Source organism: Mirounga angustirostris, unplaced genomic scaffold (assembly GCF_029215605.1).
Source record: "Mirounga angustirostris isolate CCGP_5_RB_7025 unplaced genomic scaffold, mMirAng1.0.hap1 SCAF_4, whole genome shotgun sequence".
In the NCBI taxonomy this organism is placed as follows: domain Eukaryota; kingdom Metazoa; phylum Chordata; class Mammalia; order Carnivora; family Phocidae; genus Mirounga; species Mirounga angustirostris.
This window is the reverse complement of record NW_026991712.1, coordinates 188,757,657-188,779,914: the sequence shown is the minus strand read 5'-3', so window position 1 is coordinate 188,779,914 and position 22,258 is coordinate 188,757,657. Positions and strand designations below refer to the sequence as shown.

Sequence of the window (22,258 nt, the reverse complement as noted above, 5' to 3'; positions counted from 1 at the left end):
TACTGACCCCACACGCCTCCCCAGACCCACCAGGCCCCTCCTTGGGAAGCTGTGCCCCAAGGCCAGAAGGAGCGCCAAGCAGGGCATTTGGGAGGTGTGCCTGGCCTTCGGAGCCCCTAGAATCTGGGGTGCATTGCAGGGGAGCACCTGGAGGAACCTCAGCCAGGGGACTCTCGGCCAGTGCTGGGCTGGGCTGGCTGCTGGGGCTCCTGGGGGGGAGAAGTGGGGGCCAATCCTTGTCCAGCCCTGAGTGGGCACTGCCTGCCACCACACGGTTACCTTCCACGGGCCAGGCTTAGCCCCTGGGAAGCCCGGGTCTTTCCCAGAAGGGTGCCTGGCAGCAGGGCGGGTCCTCCCTGTACGGCTCTGCCCAGTTGACACAGGGCTGGGGTGCTGCAGGCCCCCTGACGGGCAGGCGGGGCAGATGGGAGGACCTGTGGGGGTGTCTGGGCGTCGGGCTGAGCCAGGCTCTGGCCGGACTTCTTGGGGCCTCCTGGGTGTCTGTCCTGGGCCACCCCTGCACCAGGCAGGCCAGCGCCACTCCCACACCAGGAAGCAGGCGGTGGAGGGTAGTCAGGCCGAGGGACCAGGGAAGCCACACAAAGGGCCGCAGCCTGCTGAGCTGTGCAGGGCTAGATTGGGGGGGGCGGGGCTGAGGCAGGGGGACCCTTGTGGGGGGTGGGGGTTAATGGGACCGCTGCTGGGCTGGCCTGGCCAAAGTGGCCACTAGCATGTGGGGCTGCGAGCGACACGTGTGTGGGTCACCGGGGGGCCCGGAATGCTGCAGGAGTGCTCACGGCCCCACACGTGAGTGTGCAGAGCTGGGGACGGGGCTGGCCGCCTTCCAAGGCTGGCTCCCAGGTGACGGCGCAAAGCCCCACCCGGCACGCACACGGGCGGCGGCCGTGGCTCGGCCCGCTCCCTGCGGGAAGGGTCAGCGCTCAGCCCGCCCAGGGCCTCGACCAGCAAGGCGCCCGCCCTGGACAGGGCACGGCCATGTGGTCGATCGGCTCCGAGCAGGAGTGCAGGCAGCCACCAAGCCCGAGAGCCCTCGAAGGCCCTCGCGGCTGCCGCCTCCACTCGGCCTGTTGGTCTTGGGTGCAGTGGGGGGCGGACACACAGGACGACCTTCCCCGACACGCCACTGGCAGTCTCCTTGCTCTGGACAGGGGCGGGGGATGCAGGAAGCCACGGGATGGCCACAGCCACGGCCACCCTAGGGGCCCCGGCAGTGAGCGAGGGCAGACCCCACTCCCGGCCGCCCCCGGGAAGGGGGGCCGGGCCCACTCTCTGTGAAACCACACGGCACGGTCTGGTGTCACTCCAGCCTCTATTCAGTGTGCCCGAGGCCCCGCTGACCTGCCGGAGACGCGAGCGCGTTATTTACATCTATACATATATATGTGTGTATGTATATAAAAGATTATTTCACAGTTAAATATATTCCAATACGAATGTCTCACTGGACAAAAGTTGCGGCTCCCACCACGAACACGGCAGCACGAAAGAGACCCCAAACGGCACAAGCAGCGTGCTCACACCTGGGCGCACCTGGCTCCGAGTCCCAGGCACGCGACACCAACGCTCTGATCTGAACGCGGCTTCCCTGTTGCGGTCGAAGTACATTCCTGACAAGCGGCGAGCAGAGCAGTCCGGCAGGGCAGGCGCCTCACTCGGCCGGGACCTCGTACTTGAAGATGACGCTGAAGAGCCGGCCGCCCAGCCGCTCGGCCAGCCAGGAGTTCTTGATGACGGCCAGCTTGAGGCTCTCGCAGCGCAGCGCCGCGTGGTAGTTGGTGTGGACGGCGCGGCCCATGCCCTCGATGACCACCAGGTCTGCGCCTCGCTCCCGAACCAGCACGGCCAGCCCCTTGTCCAGGCGGCTTCGGGGAGGAAGGGGGCGGTGAGGCAGGGGTGACGGGGCCTCACCCCTGCACAGCTGCCCCCGGGAGAGGCCACACCCTGCGTCCCCACGAGGGCAGCAACTGGAAAGAATGCCCGAGGACCCCCGGCCCCCAGCTCGCTACATCCCTGGGCTCAAAGTCCCCGCCCCCCCTGCAAACCGGGCCTGACGACGCTTCTCGATGTGGGACTGATGAAATCCCCCTTCCTGGTTAACAGCCGGCCCGGGAAAGGAGGAGGTCGGCCCAGAGAACCGTTCTGGCCCCGGGCCGGCTCCCGATGGCCGGTTCTCACGCTCTAGGGTCCCCAGGGCCCAAAACACCAATGCGGTGACCCAATCATCGGAGCCGGGGGGCCTCGGAGGCGTTTGCCTCCCTCACCAGACGAGGCACACCCAGCCCACGGTGCAGCCAACGGGTCCCGAGCCCACCGCCCAGGTCCCCACTGAAGGGCTGCAGCTCGGCATGCGCACTAGGGGCCGGGGGCAGGTGTGGAGGTGCCTCGGGGTACCTGAGATCCAGACACGGGGAGCTGGAGCCCGTCTGCATCAGCAGCAGCCTCTCCTCTCTGAGCGCCGAGCTGCCAAGCACAAGGGGTCGGTTGGCGCCCTGCGAGTCGGCACCCCGGATGCTCCCACCGTGCCCCCACCTGTCCATGCAGGCCCCCCCAGGCTCCCGGCCAGCTTACTGGACGACAGGGTCCATGGCCGCGATGCGCTCGGCCACAATGAGGGACTCGCAGTAGGTCACGTCGTTCAAGGCGGGTCCCGAGTTGCATGCCAGGATGACCTGCAGCAGGACGCCCCGAGCTTTGTAGGGACTCAGCCACCGCCCGGCACCGAGCCAGCCTTTGTGCGCCCACCCACCCGGGGTTGCCGGCTGAGAAGCACGACCCCTGATGACCTCTCACTGCTCGGTGGCCTCCAGGAGGGCCGGCTCCCAGGTCGGGATGAAGACGGCCCCAGAACACTGCGGTCAGGCTGACCCAAGGTCCGTGGTGTGACAAGCCTCACCCGAACCTACCTGCCCCGCACAGAGACCACGACAATGCCAACCCCACTGCGAGTGGAGGGCCCAGGGCAGGGGTCCCGCCGCGGCCTGGACGCTCACCTCCGTCCCTCTAGAGAGAAGCTCCCTGACAAAGGGGAAGACTCCCAAAATGACGTCTATTCCACTGTTATCTGCGAAAATTAAGGCACATTTGTGAGGGGGCCCCTGCAAGACAAAACCAGGACGTTCAGTTGGGAACAGGCGCGTCCAAGCGTTGCAGACACCTCCGTACTCCACACTTCCCGCAGGCCGAGGCCGAGGGCTGCTGGCTCCCGTGGGCGCTGGGGTGCTGGGGGGGCAGGGCGCCCGGGCCTCTTCCAGAACTGCGGCCCCAACGACCTCTGAGCCGCGGCCACCGACCTAACCAGGAGAGCCTGCAGGAGTCGGGCTGGGGCAGGGGCCAGGGGCCAGGGGCCGGGGGGAGCGGGCTATGGCGCGAGACTCCGGGGGGCCCTAGTGCGCTAGCCTGGGGCAGCTGCACGCCATCTCCCGTGGCCCTCCCCGCCTCCCGGGCCTCGAGAGCACGGCCTGGCCCTGGGGCAGAGGCGGGGACAGCGGTGTGTACCTTCAGTCTCTGAAGCCACTTGCTGTAGGAGTCCACGAGCCACGGCCGCTCTGGGGGACACGGACATGGTCAGCCACACCATCCCCTGCAGGCACGCTCCCCTCCCGCAGCCGTCCCCTCGCTACCCTCCCCACGGGCGGAGTTCCAGCGCAGGAGGGGAGCCCTGGGCATCCCTACCTTGCAGCTTCATCTTCGCCTCCTCAAAGCCAAACTGGGGGTCAGATTCGAGGACACTGTGTGGAGAAGAACACAAGTCATGAGAGCCCCCAAACCTCAGCTTCCAGCGTTCACTACAGAGCCCAGATGAAGCGTTTCCCAAACTGGCCGAGCGTGCTAGGATCCATAGCAGGTCCCCAGAGCAGCGGCCGTCTAGGTAACCCCCGCTCCGGAACGTGGGACGTGGTATGGGGCTGGGGGCGGGGTGAGGGGTGGAGGGTCCCGAGTGCGTGGCGGCCTCCGGGAAGGCCCTGGGTCAGTGCCAGCCTCGCCCAGCACACGCCCCAACGTGCCACCCAAAGGGAGAGCCAGTGACAGCGGGGGGGGGGGTGGCTCTTCCCAATGTGGACCCAGCGAGGGCCAAGTACAAGACCCCAGGTGGGAGACAGAGTGTCCGCAAAGGGAGAGGCCCTGTTCCGTGGGGGGCGGGCCAGCTGGCGAGGCCCAGGGCTGGGCCGGGGAAACCACTCCCTCAGGGCCCCCCGGGGAAATCCTACAGCACCCCCAGACCGAGAGCCCAGGCCAGGCACTCAGGGAGCCTGGGGCGCGTGCTCCCACCCGAGTCTGCAGGCTCCTTCCTAAAGCACCTCCTTCTCCCAATTTCAAACGTTCAGTGTGGTTTGAGTCCCACTCTTAACGTGCGAACCCCAGATTTGGATTTTGACGTCTGAAAACATCAGCCCCCAAATCCACACCCCAGCCGTCTGTGTGCCTGCTCTGAACAGGCTTGGGGCAGCACGGCCAGAGAGCCGCCGGTCATTCCCAGGGCTGCTCACGCCCCAAGCGATGCCCAGGGCTCTGGAACCCCATCCCCCCACAGCTGCCCCCTTGGGGGCCGGGCTGGGGCGCTGCCTGAGCCCGAGCTGGAGTGAGCAGGCGGGGCAGGGCTGAAGTGTGGAGGGGCTGTGAAGGCAGCGGGCACCTACTCAGAGACGGCTTTCGCTCCCCAGTCGAAGACGTTCCCGGCCAGCAAGCCCTTCACCAGGGCCAGCTGCCTGTCCTCCCAGCCCAGGGCGTCCAGACCGCGGATCACCCTCGGGAAGCACTTTAGCGCGACCCCGTTTTCCTTCTGCTTGACCTGTGGGGAGAGGCCAGCGCTGGTCAGAGTGAAGGCGTGGCCCTGCCTTCCTCAGGCCCTCGGCAGATGAGGCAGAGGACGCCGCAGAGAAGGTCACCCCAAAGCCGCCCTAAGGGGACAGAAGACCCAGCACACTGTCACAGGGGCTCACGCAAACCAAGGTGTTAACATGTACCAATTCGGAGTGGCACGGGCAGCAGTCGGGCGGCGTCCGGGCCCACGCACACTTACAGCCCGCGGTGTGGTCATGCTGTGGCCCCGGGCAGGGCAGAGAAGGGCCGTGGTGGAGGATTCGGACCCTCGCAGGCGCCCCGCGCCCCATCCCCAGACACTCCGTCCGAGGCCAGGGGAGGCGGGAAGCGGCGTGCGGTGCTGGCTCTGAGCCCTGGCCGCCAACCCCAGGCACACAGCCTCCCGGGCAGAGTGGCCCGAGGAGGGTGGCACCTCCCGGCCGCTGGCCGGGCTCCGGCTGGCTTGTCGCCCATGAGGGCAGGACTGGCGTCCACCAACGGCAACTTTCAGACTGTAAGCCGACCCCGCCAGGCCAGGGACAGGCGACGCCTCCAGCCCTCGGCTCCTTAGCAGGCGCTGCCAACCGAGGGGCCACCCCAGGCTGTACCCCTGCTCCTTGCTGCTTGTGCACCCCTCGCAGGCGCCAGCCCAGCACAGGAAGGCGGCACTCACTTTGGAGTAGGGGTCCGGGAAGTTGAACTCATTCAAGCAGTGCTCCCTCGTGTCCAAAAGGCTGCGCACGGTCAGGGTCCCGTAAGCACTGGGGAAGAGGTGGGAGCAGGGCAGCTCAGGGGGTCGATGGCCAAGCACGCTGCCCACCGCCTCTGCCCCCGAGGGCGTCTTCGTGGTGCCCGGCTGCCGCAGGAGCGTCCAGCAAAGCAGCAGAGGGGGGAGCCCGCCTGGCCCTGCCGAGCGGTCCCAGAGCGCGTGCGGGCGGCAGCAGGTGCAGGGGGCAGGTGGGCCAGGGGCGGCCACTCTGGCGCCGGGCTGGGGGCAGCGGGACTCACAAGGGCTGGTGTCGCAGCGTCTGCAGCTTGCTCCAGTATTTCTGCCGGAACTTCTCCGCCCTCTCGGCGGCGTCCACCGAGCCTGGCTGGCTGGCCACAGCACGCTTCACCACCTGCCGAGCACGGGGCGCTCAGCCCGGCCGGGGCCGTGGTCCGAGCGCATCCCCATGCACAGGCCCCAGCTGCTGGAGATCCGTGTCCCCGGGGGCTTTCCCCCGCGGGGTGGGAATGGGGTCACCGCTAGCCCCCGGCCGAGGCTCGGAGCCGCATCGCCCGGGGGGACAGGTGGCTTGGGACCACGCTCCAAGGCTGCGCGGGGTCCGGGGCTGGGGCCCTCACTCTGAGGACAGAGCCCTGGGCAGGCCTGCGAGGCTTGAGGAGAGACGCACGTTCCCGGGGTCGGGGGAATGAAGGCCTGAGACGCCAGCCACCGGAGCCTGGAGCCCAACTGCTGCCGGCCCCAGCCCCGCGCAAACCGCGCGCCCCTGAAGACACGCAGTCACCGGCACGGGGATTTGGGATGCTCGTGAGACCCGTGCCTCGCCAGAGCACGCCCCAACGTGCGGACCCAATGCACCCCCAAGGGTCACGCTTACACCTGAGGAATAGGGGTCACCCCTCAAACTCCGACACTGAGCCCACGGCCACCGGAGCGCAGCCCTCCTCCTCCACCACACCTGTCGCTCGTTCCTCGGGAGCCCTGGGTTTCCAGGGGCGCCCGGCCCGCCCCGAGCCCTCACCCCGTCCAGGGCCTCCTCGAAGCAGGTGAGCCAGTACTTGCGGGCCAGGGAGTCGTCCGTCAGGTCGACCGTGTCGGGCACGTAGGAGGACGGGTCCAGGAGGAGGGGCAGGTTGACCAGCGGCCGCTCCAGCCGGTCCATCTCCAGCAAGTCAAACTGGGAGGGCAAGAGGCGGCGTGCGCGTCAGCTGGGTGGTTCCGGAAGTTCGAGACCCTCGTGCGGGTCCTAGAGCCAGCTTCTCTGTGGGACCAGCCGAGGCGGCGGCGGCGCAGACAAGCCCGTTCTTCCCGGGCCCCGCCCACCCACCGTGCGGTCCTTCGCGGCCTCGGCGCCCAGAGCCAGGCTCCCAGGTGCTGAGTCTGCCCAGCCCCACGGAGGCCACCTCCCTCCCAGCGTCTCTGCTGCTCTTCCTGCCACCGGGGGGCCCCGGGGCTGGGGGCTCCCGTACCAGCGTGTGCCCCTCTCCCCACACACATGGGCTGCCCTCCGGACCCCGTTTCTGCTGCTCCAGCCTCCACAGGTGAGGGCCCCACTCTCTGCCCAGCAGGCCCTTGTCCTGTGACTCCTGTGGCACCGTGCCCACGGCAAGGCTGCAGGGACCCTGCGGGGCAGTCAGGCTCCCACACTGGCTACACTGAGGGGGTGGGGCCCCTCTGGCCCGCGGTCACCAGCGACAGGCACGCGCTCTGGTTGTTTCCGAAGGAGTGGTCGCTCGGCCACCTGGCGTTTTAAGTTTCACATTGTGAAGACGAAGCTGGTGTGTCACCAGCCCTGGTCCTCGGCGACCTGCTCACACTTCACTCGGCACGTGCCTGGCGGCCCTCGCCCCGCTCCCGAGGGAAGGACTGGCCAGGCTGCCGCGCCCCTGACTCGGCTCGTCTGCGGGCAGCCTTCTGACCGGCAAGCTGGGGGGTGAGGAGCGGGTGTGCTCCTCACTGCGGCCACCTGGGGACACACTGGCTTTCGGACGCCCCGAGTGACAGGAAGCTCAGCCAGGAAACGGCCGGTACCTTTCCAGGCGATGAAAGGAAGTGGACAGTCACCATCTCTGGGGCCTCGGCAGGGTTTCAGGGGCTCCCCCGCTACCCGACGCGCACTTCAAACCTCAGCTTTGCCGCATGCAGCCTCCACACACCCCTGTGTGAAGTGGGGGGGTCACACGGAGACCCAGCATGACAGGTGCACGAGGCACGGAGTGTGGGGGGATCGAGCCGGCATGCACCAGCTCTGATACACGCGTTCCTCACTCACATATCCATTTGGCTTTGCGATCCCTAAAGCAGGAATCCACATCGCCCTCCACAAATCAGAAGCCGGGGATCAGAGATGCAGAGACCCCTTGTGTGCCAGTCCCGGGGCGTGGGGCCCTGGGGGGCAGTTCTCTCCCGGGAAGTCATGATTAGATCACGCACATTCTCGCAGTGCTTACGCCAACTAGTAAGAGAATCTGCGTGTCTACAACCAAAAATCAGCTTTGCATCCGAAAAGCCAGCAGGCTGGTTCTGAAGGAGGCATTCTGACTCACATGCCCAGACTGGCCGCCTGGACTTGTCCAGCTGGTTCTCTAGCCCGGTGCCCGAGTTCTGCTAAGTGTTCAGAGACTTATAAGAGTAACGTGCCATTTTGGGGGATGTCCTCAGTAAGCCTGTGATTTCTCCAGGACAGGCCACAGTGGCAGCGTCCTGTGTCTGGCTGACACTGGTCCTGGTGGGAGACCCTCTACGCCCGCTCAGCAGGCCGGAGGAGCCCCTGCCCAGTCACGCGAGCGTCTGCCCAGCTAAGGGTTGAGGAACGGGCAGGAAACTTCCCAGGACAAGAGACTCTGTCCTTTCAACGGTTTGAAACCATCAGGCAGAGAACGCGGTCTAAGGGAAGGGGCCTGGGGTTGGTGCCAACCCCGATTCTGCTGTCAGTGGCGCCACAATCCTGGGGAAGCACATTCCATATCCTCCCTGCAAACACGGGCACAGGACTGCATGGCTTGGGGCTCCCGTGGAACGTCTAGGAAACACAGAAATGCTAGGGCCTGAGGAGGGAAGCAGGCACCTGGTGCCTCTCTATTGCCCCAATGTCCACAGTTGGTCAGTGGCCAGTCTGCACCAGGACAGAGGCTCTTGGGACCTGACCCCACCAAGGACCCCGCACTTACGGTGCCGCTCCTCGCCCGCTGCGTCGGGCAGAGCTCCGGGGATGAGCTCATCAGCCCGGAGCTGCCTGCGTAGTTCTCTCCCCAGCTGTACTGGTTAGGGTCTGGACGGGGGAAAACCAGGGGTCACCCCCGGGGGGACCACGCTGTGCCCACACCCCAGGACAGCCCGACCGCCACGCAAGGTCCCTGCCACACCGAGGAAGCCTGGGGTGTGGCACTGTGGTCTCTTGCTGGTACTGAAACCTCGTACGATTACTGGGACCTTTCCAAGCTTCTTAAAGCAGCCTGCCCCCACTTCCCAAGCACACCCTCCAAGTGGCCTTCAAGAGGGCAGGCCACCGAGGCACATTCCCTCGCCCTTGTCACCCAGGAGGCCCCCCTGGGGTTGGTCATGTGGCACACAAATGACCCCTTGGAAGAACTGCTGCAGAGGGCTAGCGCCACCCCACCCCCGGCCCGCAGGGACCACGTGCCACTCAGGCCATGGATTCCAGAGGGAGAGTGAAAGCGGTGGGTCAGCGCCTCCCCGGGAAGGTTAGAGACCCACGCCCATGGCCCCCGTGGCCGCTGGACTCACTGTCTTGCTCTGCTCCTTTAAGAAACGCCCCGATGGCTCCCAGGTAGCCTTCGTGTCTCAGGAACAGCGCCTGGACTTCCCCCTGCCACGGCAAAACCACGCCTGAGCTGGCCCCGCCGGCACATGAGGGGAAGTCTGGGCGGTTCTAAACCAACCCGATGCAGGCGGCCTCTCTATGCGGCAAAGGCTTCCTGAGAAGTCCGCAACATGCTTGTCAACGAAACCGCATTCAGCGCAGAAGTTAAAAGCTTGGCATTTGGAGAAATTGGAGGGTGAGTAACTTTTTCCACAAAATTCACGCCCACCCAATCACCTCATCTGCAGGCCCAGCCCAGAGTGTCCCGCGGAACGACAGCCGTCTCAGAGCTCAGCTCGTCTACAGGGGGAGACGGCCCCCAGCATGCTCACTGCTGCCATCGTGCCCAACTCTGAGATAGCCACGGTGCGCGGGCGAGGGCACTGGAACCCGCCACAGGAAAGAGGCAGGGGCCCGGGAGAAGTTGGCAGGGGGCACCCCGCATCTCGGCGGCCTGCCCTGAGCCCCCCTCGCCCCCAGGTCGGCCGGTCATCTGGGAAGAGCGCAGCTCGTGGTGCTGGTGGAGGGAGGAAGCGGAGCCCGGTTACCTTGGAGAAGAAGTTAATGCTGTAGGTGATGGTGCGCATGGTGACGGGGTGGCCCCGGATGAAGAAGCCGCCGAAATACACCCTGTCCAGGCAGTGGAGCTTCGCGTAGAGGCAGGCGAGCTGCCCGATGTCGTTGCTGATCATGTGCAGCAGACTCTTGGCCATGTCCTCCTTGGAGAAGTCTGGGAGGGGGGCACAGGCGGGGCGCTGCTGGGCGAGGCCGAGCCCGCGGGGGGCTGCCGGCGTGGAAGGGCGTCAGAGGGGGCAGGTACCTCTGTCGGCCATGGCCGACTTCCCAAAGCTGCTGGCGATGAGGTTGCCGCTCAGCCCCAGGGTCTGGTGGGCCCCACCGTAGATGTCCTGCACCAGCATGTCCACGTTCGTGTGCTGGCCCTTGGAGGCCAAGTGCAGCAGCTCGTCGAACTTCTGCAGGGACAGGGCAGACGGAATCGTGTGTGCTGCAGGACCGGCCGGCGTCCCTGCAGCCATGGAGCAGCACGCGGAAGGCCCTCCTGCATAGGCAGGGCTCCACGGGCGCCCCCCGCCCGCCCCGGGCGGCACTGGGAGCCCAGACGGCCGTCCTGCAGAGGCCAACAAACACTGCCAGGACGAGGCCGGGAAGGAGCCGCTTCCCCAGCCACCCCACCAGCCGCCAGCCTCGGGCCGCACGGCCCCCAACCTCTCCTGAGAAGGTCTGGGACACAGGACCTTGAGCGGAGCCAGAAGCATCTTTCTGCAGCCGCTGGAATACCTTTGTTTTGGTGAGCAGAGCCCCAAGTCCCCAGAAGGTGCCACCTCCGATGGAGCTGCCACCGATCCACTCGAACCTGTCCTCGGTCTCCACCTGGGAGCACAGCAAGCACAGGTGAGTTAGCGAGGGGGCCCCGGCCACCACCCGGCAGGTCCCGGGATGTGGTGGCTTAGGGCATCCCCAGACACGGGTCACATCATTCCCGAGGGCCGAGTCTGGGCCGCCCGCCTTCCCCCAGACGGCTGTGTGCGTGTGGCGCGGGAGCCGACGGGCGTCACCCTGGTCTGCGCCCCCGTGCCCGGCCTGCTCCAACAGACGGCAGGTGCCCCAGCGATCCCCGCCCGGCCGCCATGCAGGGCCCCGCGAGGCACGCCTCACCTTCACAATAGAGACTCCAGAACCGATGTTGACCAACAGATACGGGAAGATGTTGGGGTGATTGGTCTGGAATCGAAACTCGGGGTCGGAATCTTTCTGATAAACGAAGGCCTCGTGTGGGATGTTCTTCAGCACAAAGTTGCAGCCTTTTATCAAGCACGTCATCACGTCCTCCTTGTCCACTCTGCAAGGGACGGAGCCTGGCCACTGAGAACAGCGTGGGCCCCAGAAGGCAGCTCGGCTGCAGCGCGGCGGTCGGGCCGCCCCGGCCCCGGGGCCCTCCTGGATGCTCTGCTCCCGGCCCGGAGGGTACGCATGGCTCTCAAACACGCAACTGACACAACTCATACGGTTCCCGTCCCCTCTACCCTGCAAACGGCTTCGGACGGGCCAGCCACACACACCTGAAGACCCAGCACACTGCTGCGGTGCGCGGCCCCGGCCTCAGTTCCCACGCGGGCGAAGCCGTCAGAGACCTCTGCCCCTGCAGGACAGGGAGCGCTGCCGCAGGGGCAGGGCCCCCTTCCCTCCTCGGGCCCCCAGCCTTCCGACGCTTCGGCCACCAGAAGCCTCCTGACGCTTCGGCCACCAGAAGCCTCCTGCCAGCCCAGCCCAGAGTCTAGCCCCAGAGCAGGCCGACTGCGGCCACTTCAGAGCCTGAGCCCGAGACCCAAGGCCAGCGGCCCCTGCGGCCCCCACTAACCTCAGCCGCAGCTTCTCTTCGATGAGGTCCTTGAACTTGTAGGCCCCGCCCCCGGTCGCCTGGATGACCTTTGTGTCTGTGTTGACGAGGTGGTCTTTGATGAAGTCCAGGCAGGCTTCTATGTAAGTGTTCTCGAACTTGACAAAGTGCAGCCTGGCAGTAACTTCCTCCTGGACAGAGATCTCGTAGGGCGGCTCGTGGTCCTGCTCGGCGTCCTGGGGGTACAGGGTAGGGGTCTGTGTGTGCGTGCTGCCCTCGGGGAGGGAAAGATGTAGAGATGAGGGCCCTGAACATGCACAACTCTCCATGCCGAGTTCAGGTGGGAGGCAGAGCCAGGGGAGGGGCGGGGAGAGACCGTGCTTCCCAAGGAGCAGGTGCAGGTGCTCCTGCCAGGGTCCCGGATGGAAGGGGGACTGACTGAACGAGGGAGCAGGGAGGGATCTGAGTACTCGGAGTGTCCAGGAAGCTAAGCCGGTGTGGGTGAGCTGCAGGAGGGGGGGGCGGGTACGCAAAGAGAAAATGATGGCCCCGTGCGGCCTGGGGCGCCCCTGCCTGCCAGGTGGCTCACCTTGCCCGAATAGTCGAAGGAGCGCACTCTGGCAACTTTGTGCTGCACGGTGGAGTAGTAGGCCAGCTTGGTCAGCGAGCCCCCTGCAGGGGAGACGCAGATGCAGCAAAGTCAGGGGCCAGACGGGAGGGGCTGAGGCTCTTCTGCCACATCAGGTCCTGTGCATAAGGCACTTGGTGCAACTTGAACCTAAAACTCTGAGGGGCACCAACCAGAGGAAGGGAATCAACTGTGAGACCCAAACACTCTGCTGTCTTTGAGAAAGTCTGCTCCATCCATCACAGGCCCCAGACCACACCGGGCTTGAGCCTGTCCATTTCCCCTCCGCATCAAGTCCTAGAGGAGAAAGGAAAGCGTCCTGTTTCCAGGAGGCCTCAGCGATCATTAGTGGTTCAGAAAAATTTCGTTTCAACCTCTGATCTTGAAAATGACCTGAAGAAAAAAGCCAACAAGTGCACTGTTTTCACTGACAAGCACCCCTGACCGGCCGTGGTTAACAAGGGGGAAGCAAGAGAAGGAGTATTTTCCCGGAGTGGATAGGCAGACGAGGGGGCTACTTCACCAGGAATGTTCTAGCTGCCCACCCTCTCACAGCTCGGGGCTGGGAGGCCACACAGGGGGCAGCAGGGTCCCCTCCCCCTCGCCAGCCTTGTGAACACACCGGGAAGCCCAGCATCAGGAAGCAGAAGAGGGCTTTATTTGCCTGAAACATGTTTCAGGACCGCTTAAAAAGACGTCCCGAGCAGTCACTTTCAAGTCTCAGAGTGAGGCGGCAGGCGTATCTGCGCACGGCCCGCGATGACGGGAAGGAGCCTGAGGCTTGGCGCCCAGAATGGCTTTGAAACCCACCCGGGTCTCGTGGGCTGGCCCAGGGGAGACAGAGCCCTTTGTGGGGGGGAGGCTGAAGCTAGTCTCTGACGGTTACTTTGTGACACGATCCCAAGGGAACACACGAGACACGCAAGGCAGGAAACACGTGAGAGCTGAAGCTCGTCCAGCTAAGAGAAACCCGCTGCCCAGCACAAGCACGGGGAGCCCGCCCGCCAGAGCTGCCTGCCCGCAGTGTGGACAGGACTCCCAGGACGGCCGCGACCTGCCCTTAGCGGGCCCTGCTCAGTCTGCCCGGGCACAGGCTTACTCCCTTCCCTAGACCATGGGCTTTAGAGGCAGAACTTGATCTTAAGCCTCCTTATCCATCCTCCCTGCCCCCAATCCAGGCCTGGCCCAGAGCGTCCTTCACTGTGAATTAACCGTTTCCTAAAAAGACAAGCGATGATGCAAAGGGATGAAGATATATTTTGAGACTTTCCAAAAAGTTACCAAAACAAACCCCCACATCACAGAAATCCAGTTTCAGATTGTGTGTTCTTTACATGAGCTTTAAATCACAAGCAAATATGAGGTGTTGGGGTTTGGGGGCTGTGTCTGCGTGCCCCACACCATGTACCCCACATGGGGCAATGCCCAGCAGCCCAGACACGTCTCCCTGTACCCCCCAGGGAAGGAACAGTCAGGGGTCTGGGAGGTAAGCGGGGACGTGCAGAGCAGGGCGGTCAGCCTGAACTGGAGTGAGCTCACAGAGCAGAATGGTGGCGGCCACGGGGAGAGCAGGAGAGCTCATCTGTTCTCAGGATCCCTTGGATTTAGTGAATGCCAACCCAGCCCCCAGCCACAGGCCCTGGCATGTCACACCTAAGAGGTGCAGTGACCAGGCTGGCAAATGCACACAGCCCTGTGCTCACTGGTGGACACTGAAGTGTCCCCGGTCCAGGGCCAGGAGCACCTGGACTGAGAGCAGCCTGCCCGTGTCCCTCCTCCAGCCCCTGAGCCAAGACCTCCCCACTCATCCAGACCTACGGGCGCCTGGCACAGGGCCATCCTCTCCTCCACCTTCTTGACCTGTCCTTCCACTTTGGGCACCAAGGGGGACAGGACACCCCAGTTTGTGCTGACAGACAAAATGTCCCTGGTGCTTTCAAAGTGGGGAATCCACTCAGCTGACATGAGTGTCCGAGAGAGGAAAAGGCCAGCCAAGAACACAGAGCAGCTGAGCTTTCCTGGATTAAGAGGCTTGGGTGAGGGAAGAGGAAATGGGAGAAGCCTGTTTTTAAAGCAGACTGTTGACACGCACAGTGACTGGTGGATACAGGGTTGAGGACCCACGCCCAAGCGGTGACCTCCCACCAGCCCCGGGAATGAACACAAGGTCTGTCCTTCGTAACAATGAACACGTCCTTTGGAGAAACACGGACACGGGACCCAGACCCAGGGGAACCTTCCAAGAGGGGAAATGAATACTGACACTAAAAATATCCCTTCGTGTGTCCCCTGACCAGAACCCCGCCTGGGCTTGGCACCGGAGGACAGGCGGCCCCAGGACCCCCTGGAGGCCACACAGAACATCGAAGGTAAACCTTGCGCCCGCAAGCCAATTTCAGTTGCACCTCAGAGACGCTAAGTGCCAACTCATTCCCGAGGAGCAGCACCCTGAGCGTAAGTGCAGCAAAACCAAGTCTGGGCCCTGGGAGCCCACACCCGACCCGGCTGCGGTCACGTGGGGGCCTGGGCGGGACTCAGAAGATGCGCAGAGCAGGGCCCTGAGGGGCCTCTCAGCTTCCCCCCCCAGCCCAGCATGCACCCGGGCACGACGTTTTGTCAGGACCCACGCTCATTCTGAGTCCTGCTCCACACGGGGTCGTTCTCACACCTGCCCCAGGTCAGTGCCCCACAGCACTACCACGGGGGGCCACTCACAACCCCAGCGGTCTGCCGGGTGAGAAGGCGAGCTCCAGCCCACCTTCCCCGGCTCCCACCTCCCTGGAGGCCGCCCCCCGCCCAAGCCCCAGAGAGCGAAGTGGCTCTCAGGAACAGGGCAGGGGCGAAGGCATCACACGCACGCAGCTCCACGCCTACGCCCGGTTCTGCCAGCACGGCCCAACTTGTTCCCGGAGAGGGGCGCACTCGTCCAGCTTCACAAGTCGCGTCTTACAAGTGCCCGGGCTGCCCTGCTGGGACCGCCCGCAAGCGCCTCCATTCGGCTGTTGGCGGGCACCAGCAAACTGAGGCCCCGGCAGAGATCCGATGCGGTGCGGACCCCCTGGCCTGCTCCCGTAGCCTCACGCCGCAGGACACAGCGCTCCATCCCCTGTGTGGACACGGGCAGCCAGCCGAGTGCCGACGCCGACCGGACTCCAGGCCCACCTGGCCGCTTACGGCCGGTGACCTTAAACAACTCAGCTCACCCCTCTGCCCTAGCGCCCTCATCTGTGAAAGCCGGGCGCCAGGCGGCCCGGGACAAGGGTCCGGGGCGGGTCTGGGGCAGGAAGGTCGGGCGGAGGCTGGGCGGGGCCCTGGGGCACCCCTGCGGGCCGCGCGGCACAGTAGGCTTTTGAAGGCGGCCAGCACGGGCCCCAAGGCCCGCGTCCAGGTCCTCCACACTCCCGCCGAATGTCAGCCGTCCAGGAGCAGACGCTGCAGCGGGAGGGCTTCGGGCTGGGCCCGGGCCGGCAGCCCGCCAAGGATTCCCGCGGCCCGAGGCCTGGCCGCCTTCCGCCCTCGGCGCGGCCCACACAGCGGCCCGCACAGGCCCCGCCCGGCGGCCGACTCGACCCGGGTGGACCACCGAGGGGCCGCCGGGCCGCCCGCCTCTCCGCGCGGGACTACGAGGCCCGGCGTGCCCCGCTCCGGCCGCGCGGCGCCTGCCGGGAGCGGTAGTCCGCCCGCCGGGCCGAGCGCGGGCGCCGGCGGGCCGCGGACTACAAGGTCCGACAGGCTGTGCGCGCCGGCGGCCCGCGCCCCGCCCTTCGTCCTTGCCACCGCCCCCGGCCCGCCGGCTCCGCCGCCGGCGCCCACGCCCGCCGCGCGCCGCCCCGCTCCCGGCGCCAGCCCGCGGCTACCTATGTCAATGGCGAAGCGCTTGGCGTTCTCCAGGTTGCGGAAGATCTCGTCGGGGGGCAGCGTGATGCTCTTGTCCAGGCTGTCCCCGCTGCTCCCGCTGCCGCTCGCTCCACACTCCGCCATTTTGAATGTGCCCGGCTAGCCTAATCATCTATGGAGATATATGCGCATATATTTGACTGCTAAACGCCTTCCGCGCATACATTATGCTAATGAGCACCCGGGCCCGCCCCTCCCCGCCCGCCCGTGTGGTCCCGGCAGCTGGAGGGCCGCTGGGCTTGCCCGCGCGGGGGTCTCCGAGGCCGTTGGCCCAACACAAAACGTCCGGACTGTTGTCTTTGTTGCTCTTTCAGCGAGCTGGCCGGATGCTGACGTCCAGTGCTCTGAGATAGTGCAGAGGAGGCACCTGGGGCTCCGAAGACCTGCCTCGGTCGATGAGTGCCGCTGTAATCACGGCGCGTGTGACCCACCAGCCCGGTTTTCTAGGAACGAAGGACTGTGGGTTGCAAAAGCCCCGTGCAAAATGGGGGTGTAGGGGGCCCTGCTCTCCGGCGCCCCCAGTGCACGGTGCGCGATGCACCTGCATGCAGCTGGGGAAGACACTCACTCTGATGGTGAGGTCTGCAGAGAGTGCGGCAGAAAGCTGGCAGCCTGCCTGGAGGAGGCTGCCTTTTGGCAAAACAGGGAGTCTGTGGGAGTTTGCAGAGAAACAATTTCTGAAGCTGGAGTGTGGACACAGATGGTGGTGGGGATGGGTTTCAGGGCCAGTCGCTGGGAAGCCTCTGATGGCCAGGAGACCCTTGAGGGATGTGTCTCCCTCAGGGGCACTGGGCGCTTTAGGAAAGAGCCCAGACAGTGTTGACGGCAGACAGAGGGCCCCTAAGGTGGCTTTGGCAGCTGATTCCCAGGTGACCCTGGGCGGGTTACTTTGTGTCTCTGGACCTCAGCCTCTGTTGAGCATGTCACCGGCTGCCTGGCAAGGTCTCCAGAGCACAGGCCTGTGGCGCAGCAGAAACTGAAAGGTCCAGGGGTGATCAGGGGAGGGGGCCATGTGCATCAGCCTTGGAGAGGCAGCCTTGCGAACATCTTGTAAGGGGTGGGTGCGCTGGGGGGGGGGCGGGGGGGCGGCGGGGAAGAGGGCAGAGGGTCTGCTCCCAGAGGATGCAGGGACCCTCATGAGGGGCCGTGGGCCTGGCCAGGAGGCACACCCCACTCCCGGTTCACTGGCACTCCTGCTCCACATGCAGTCAGCGTGTGGGATGAAGGGGGAACCGTGTGGCAGGTGCTGGGCTGGCCTGGAGAGGGTGCCTCGGATTCCCCTCAGAGTGGGCAGAAAGGGATTCCGGAGGGCTGCGGGGAGTGGCGCGATAAAGAGGAAGGACGGCCGGGCTGGCCCCATGTCTCTGAAGATGTGTGGAAGGCTTTTGGTTCCACGTCCAGCTCCTTCCACTCCCCGTGGGTGGATTTGTCCCTTGGGAAGCCTGGGCCCTTTTAGGCTCTCGCAGACTCGACCAACATCCAGTAGCCTGCCTAAAAATAGGTGCCCTTTCCGAGGCAAGGGACAGGTTCACCACCAGCGCTGCTTTTTCCAGCCCTGGCGAGCGGTCGGCCCGCAGGGAGGGCGGGGTAGCCACCTATGGACTAGCCAAGCAGCTGCTCCCAGGAGCTCACCCAGGGACAGGGGCTGCTGGCCAGGCAGGAAGGCCAGGGCGGAGGCAAACACCTTCTCCCGTGGGTGTGGCCCAGCTAAAGCCCTTTTGTTGCAGCAAGAGCTCCACTGTAACCTGTGGTCTTCGCATCCCCCTCAACTGGGCAGAGGTGGAAGGGCCTGTAGCTGTCGCTCTCCCGCTCCCCCTGGCCCCCACCTGCAGGGAGCTAGTGAGAGGCCCGAGACAGAAACCCCAGTCTCCCACTGCATCCCCTCCTGCTGCACATGGAGTGTTCTATGGGGCCTGTTCTTCCAGTCTGCCTCTCCCCTGCTTGCCTGCCTCCTGTCCTCATTCCCTCCTTCTGCCTTGTCCAGAGGGTCACCGGCAGAGACACGTCCCCCCACAGTTGGGTATCATGATAGCGTGGCCCCCCTCCGCCTGCGCAGACCCCCACCCCCCGGCGGCTGCTAAGAACACATGTACAGCACAAAAGACAGACCCGAGGGCTGCTTGGTCAGGTTTTATTGGAAGTCTGCAGAGCCAGCCCGTGGGCGCCCACGGGACGGACGGTTCAAATTCCGAGTACAAAGTCATGCCCACGTGCGCCCACCCACGCACAGGGATCCTTTGAGGATCATGGTGGAGACCCCCACCCTCCCCACAAAGCCCACTATGAGCCCCAACTAGACAACCAAGTGCACGCAGGGGCCTTTCGGCCACGGCTCTGCATGGTGCTTCTGTGCCCATCCAGGCTGACACTCTTTCCTATGAGGATACACCTTGAGTTCCGCCTTCACAAAAGGCAAGTGTGCCCACGGCACGGCCCGCCCGCCAGGCCCCCTGGCCCGGCAGCAGCAGGCCCTGAAGAAAGTCCTCTACACGTGGAGGCACCGGCTGACCGAGCCCCTGACACCTACAAATATCATAGAACCCCGGGCGGCGGGGACTTCCCAGAAGTCACTTGCTGAAATGCAAACACAGAACAACCCCATGGAGTCAGACACTTGGCAGAAGGTGGGCCCTGATTGTCCTAAGTGACAAGGACTCTGCAAAAGCACATTCTCTTGAGAATGACCCTCCTGCTGGCCTGCCAGCCTGGAGAGAGAGCCTTCCGGAGAAGGGGGCCTGTCCAAGCCCCAGGAGGGACAGATGGATGGCCAGAGGAATAGGCTGGCTGGCCCTCCGGTCCTTGGGGTGGCCACCCGCAAGTCCTGCGGGGTCACCAGGGCCGCCAGAGGCCGCAGGTGGGCTGGCGTGCTGCGACTGCGGTAGCCTTGGCGGGGGTGAGCACGGGCGGGGGCGCAGGGCCGGCGGCCTTGGGTTCCTTGGCCGGCGCAGTGGGCGCAGCGGGGGGACGCTGGAAGTGGCAGAGCAGCTTCATCTGCGTGTCGCTGGCCGCGTGCAGCGTCAGGAACTGCACGGCCTCCTGTAGGCACCAGGAGTAGCCCTCGCTGTAGTCCTGGTGCAGGCTCTTGGGGCCGGCCGCGGCGGCGAACGCTGCAGGGAGACGGGGCAGCCGGTGACCGGGGGGCCCGGCCGCGGTGGGGGCGGGGCGCGGCGGGGGCGCGCGCGGGGGCGGGGGTGGGTGGGCGCGGGCGGCGGCTCACCTTTGCTGTGCTTCAGGTAGCTGACCGCCATCTCCAGGATGTCGGCCTTCTCCAGCTTGGAGTTGGGCTGGTGCCGCGCGAACTCCTGCTCCAGCAGCAGCTTCAGCTGCTCAATGCTGCTGTTGATGCGGTCGCGGCGCATCTTCTCCACCACGGGCTTGCGGAGCTGCGGGGGGACACGGGCGTCAGCCGGCTGCCCGGGCGCGGGGGGCGCGGGGGCGCGGGGCGGGCGGACGGCGCACTTACTCGGTTTTTCTCTTTGGGGCTGAGCAGCTCCACGGCCACGGTGCTGGGGGCCATGCCTGGCGCAGGGAGGCGGCTGGCGAGCGGGGAGTGGCGGGCGGCGGGCCGGCGGGCCCTATATAGGCGCGGCGGCGGGCAGACGCCTGGGGCCCGGGCGCCGCGGCCGTTCCCACACTCGGCGGCCAATGGCCTGGCGGGCCGCACAAAGGCGCCGGCCCATTAGCGCACGCTAAATTGCCTGTGAATTGGCGCGGGCACAATGGGTGCTCCCCGAGGAGCAGGTGGGCCGCTCCGCACAATGTCCGGGCTGTGGGAACGCGCTCGCCCTCATTAGCATCCCGGGGCCTGACGCTGGGAGCCCCGCGCCTCAATATGCTGCCTTTTCCCAGGCCTCTGGGATGGGGGGCGGGGAGCAGGAAAGAGGGCTGCCCCTCCCCGGCGGTTCTGTCCCCTCTCCTCCCCCTCCCCTGGCGACTCCTCGCTGCTGGCTGGCAGAGGCTCCGCGGGGAAAAGCTTTCCAGTGAATTAGTGCAGTGGCTTCCAGTGGTTTGGGCGCCCTCCCTGACAGGGACCTGACGCCTCCCCAGGGCGGGTAGAATGCAGGAGGCTACGCTCTTCCGTGCACGGGCTGAAGGGTAAAGAAGGACCCAAGCTCTTGGGATCAGACCTGCTGGCCGAGGTGATAAGTCCCAGGCTGTCACCTGCGACACGCGACTTCTCCGGAGCTAGAAAGTGGGCCGCCATGCTTCCCGGGCTCAGCCTAGGGAAGCTGCAGGGAAGCAGAGCACCCGAAATGCACAGCATGGACCTGGCACCTAGGCACTCCCCCGGGATCTGCTGCACCCCATCCTCTGGGGAGCAGCTTCTCAGGCAGTCGCGTCTGGGGTGCTCTGCACAGCAGGTGCCCCTCGGGGCCCCACCCTACCCCATCTGGCAGGAAGGCCATGGCCGTCTGCAGAGCACAGGAGAGCACATGGCCCAGGGGTATGCTTGACACACACGTGTGGGCATCACATGCGAGACTCGGGGAATAGCCTCTGCTGCACGCTGCCCTCCGCCCAGCCTGGTGGGCGCTCGTAGGGTTTGCTTTCCTTGGGCATTTTGCCAGTGGGTGGGGAGGAAGGGTGCCAGGTGGTAGGCATGAAGGTCAGAGCAGGACAAGCCTGCTGGAGCCCACACGGTTGCTGCAGGAGCCCAGACAGCCCCCTAGGGCCTCACTGGGAGAACTGATAATCCTGGTGCTGGCCAGCTAAGCCGAGGTCCGACTGCTGCTTGGGGGCCACCAGCTCTACCCTGGTCTCTGGGAGCCCTCCCTCTGCCCAGAGCAGTCATCTTCATCTGACTCTCTGGAGTCGGGAATCCAGTTGACAGAGAGGGAGGGGCTGGGGGCTTCCTCCTGGGGCAGGGCAGGACCGGCCAGGTTAAGGGGCAGGCAGGGCCTCTGTCCCGGGAGCCGGCAAGTGGCATCAGGGCACGTTAGCCAGAGTTTAAATCCAGGAGCATGTCCAGGGGTGGCTGGAAATTGCAGGGCTTTAACAAGGGTCTAGTCAGATCTTTCCCCCTCCCAGGGTCTTGGCAGTGACCCACAGCTATGACTGGCTTGTTTGGTGGACCTGCTCCAGAAACCCCCCTCCCCCAGCCCCACCCCCCACCGTATACAAGGAGCCTTTGGTTTCCCAGCAATGGGCCCAGCCGGAAGCGTGCAGGATGGTGTCATGATGAGCGTGGCTCGGAGCCAGCTCAGGACTGCCCCATGGGCCAGCTGGTCACCCACTGGGGTGGGTTAGGCTGGGGAGTTCCCAGAGTGGAACCTTCAGGTGACTTTGGACGGGGAGGGTAGGGAGCCCCTATTCACCCCTCTGGTACCTTCTCCTCCTCCTCCTCCTCCTCCTCCTCCTCCTCCTCCTCCTCCTCCTCCTCCCTCCTAACAGCACTTCTCTTGAAGGGGACACAGGCCCTGGGTTGGCTGTGGGAGGTGGGTGACCCTGAGGGCTGGGGCAGCCTCACCCTGAGCTGGGGCTCCTCTCTGAGCAGATGGGACCCTACTCCAGATATGTGGCTCTAGTTTGATGCAAAAGGGCAGGGGACACCTGAGCAAGCTGGGGATGGGCATGCCAACGGCATGCGCTCACCCCGCTGCTCCCCGGCCCCGGACACTGACTGTGACTAGCAGCTTTGATGTGGGCCGGCAGGTCCTGTATGCTGCGAGGGGGACTCAGTGATGCTTCGTGGGGCCGTTTTTGCAGCCCCAATGGGGCTCATGCTGGGCAGTTGTCATATTTTGGTGTGTCCCTTGCGTGCTTATGGGCTCCCTGGGGGTGGGCTGGGGTGGGGAGGGACAGGATGACTTTGTCACCTGTGTCTCCATTGCCCACACTCTACCAGCCAGGGACTCAGCACCAAGGAAGTGCTTGGCTAAGGGCTGTGGGAATGCAGGGGCAGGGAGCAAGCCCCAAGCCCACCCTGGCCCTGACCATGGCCTCCGCTGGCTAGACACGGGCCCAAGCCCACGTGTGCCTTAAGTGCCTGGCTGCTAGCCGTGG

At 65.3% G+C, this 22,258-nt stretch overlaps 2 protein-coding genes across 5 annotated transcripts; both read right to left on the bottom strand.

Annotated features, from left to right (window-relative positions):
• Positions 1-1,404: 1,404 nt before the first annotated feature.
• On the bottom strand, positions 1,405-16,377 carry PANK4 (pantothenate kinase 4 (inactive)). 4 transcript variants are annotated; one of them, XM_045898872.3, is made up of 19 exons: positions 16,216-16,377; positions 12,320-12,402; positions 11,752-11,966; positions 11,049-11,232; positions 10,671-10,763; positions 10,192-10,345; positions 9,920-10,101; positions 9,296-9,377; positions 8,719-8,819; positions 6,570-6,725; positions 5,830-5,942; positions 5,495-5,582; positions 4,659-4,810; positions 3,694-3,749; positions 3,517-3,566; positions 3,012-3,116; positions 2,590-2,690; positions 2,413-2,481; positions 1,405-1,883 (listed from the first exon to the last, which is right to left on the bottom strand). In XM_045898872.3, the coding sequence occupies exons 1-19, from the start codon at positions 16,337-16,339 to the stop codon at positions 1,670-1,672; spliced, it is 2,322 nt and encodes a 773-aa protein (XP_045754828.1). In that variant the 5' UTR covers positions 16,340-16,377; the 3' UTR covers positions 1,405-1,669. The 4 variants fall into 4 exon arrangements, with proteins under 4 accessions (XP_045754828.1, XP_064446148.1, XP_064446147.1 ...); XM_064590078.1 differs by having other exon boundaries at positions 11,049-11,255; positions 16,216-16,331; XM_064590077.1 differs by lacking the exons at positions 5,495-5,582; positions 5,830-5,942.
• Positions 16,378-18,523: 2,146 nt separating this feature from the next.
• Positions 18,524-19,772, bottom strand: HES5 (hes family bHLH transcription factor 5). Its single transcript, XM_045899175.3, has 3 exons — positions 19,719-19,772; positions 19,473-19,638; positions 18,524-19,362 (listed from the first exon to the last, which is right to left on the bottom strand). Exons 1-3 carry the CDS (start codon positions 19,770-19,772, stop codon positions 19,085-19,087), a joined length of 498 nt encoding a protein of 165 aa, XP_045755131.2. The 3' UTR covers positions 18,524-19,084.
• Positions 19,773-22,258: the final 2,486 nt, after the last annotated feature.

Excerpts from the sequence above, each read along its gene's own strand:
- PANK4 (XM_045898872.3), bottom strand. The coding sequence starts at position 16,339 with ATGGCGGAGTGTGGAGCGAGCGGCAGCGGGAGCAGCGGGGACAGCCTG. Across the intron at positions 10,102-10,191 it reads GTCGGCCATGGCCGACAGAG|ACTTCTCCAAGGAGGACATG; the intron begins GTACCTGCCCCC and ends CCCCCCTCCCAG. Across the intron at positions 8,820-9,295 it reads TAAAGGAGCAGAGCAAGACA|ACCCTAACCAGTACAGCTGG; the intron begins GTGAGTCCAGCG and ends TCCCCCGTCCAG.
- HES5 (XM_045899175.3), bottom strand. The coding sequence starts at position 19,772 with ATGGCCCCCAGCACCGTGGCCGTGGAGCTGCTCAGCCCCAAAGAGAAA. Across the intron at positions 19,639-19,718 it reads GCCCCAAAGAGAAAAACCGA|CTCCGCAAGCCCGTGGTGGA; the intron begins GTAAGTGCGCCG and ends GTCCCCCCGCAG. Across the intron at positions 19,363-19,472 it reads CTACCTGAAGCACAGCAAAG|CGTTCGCCGCCGCGGCCGGC; the intron begins GTGAGCCGCCGC and ends GTCTCCCTGCAG.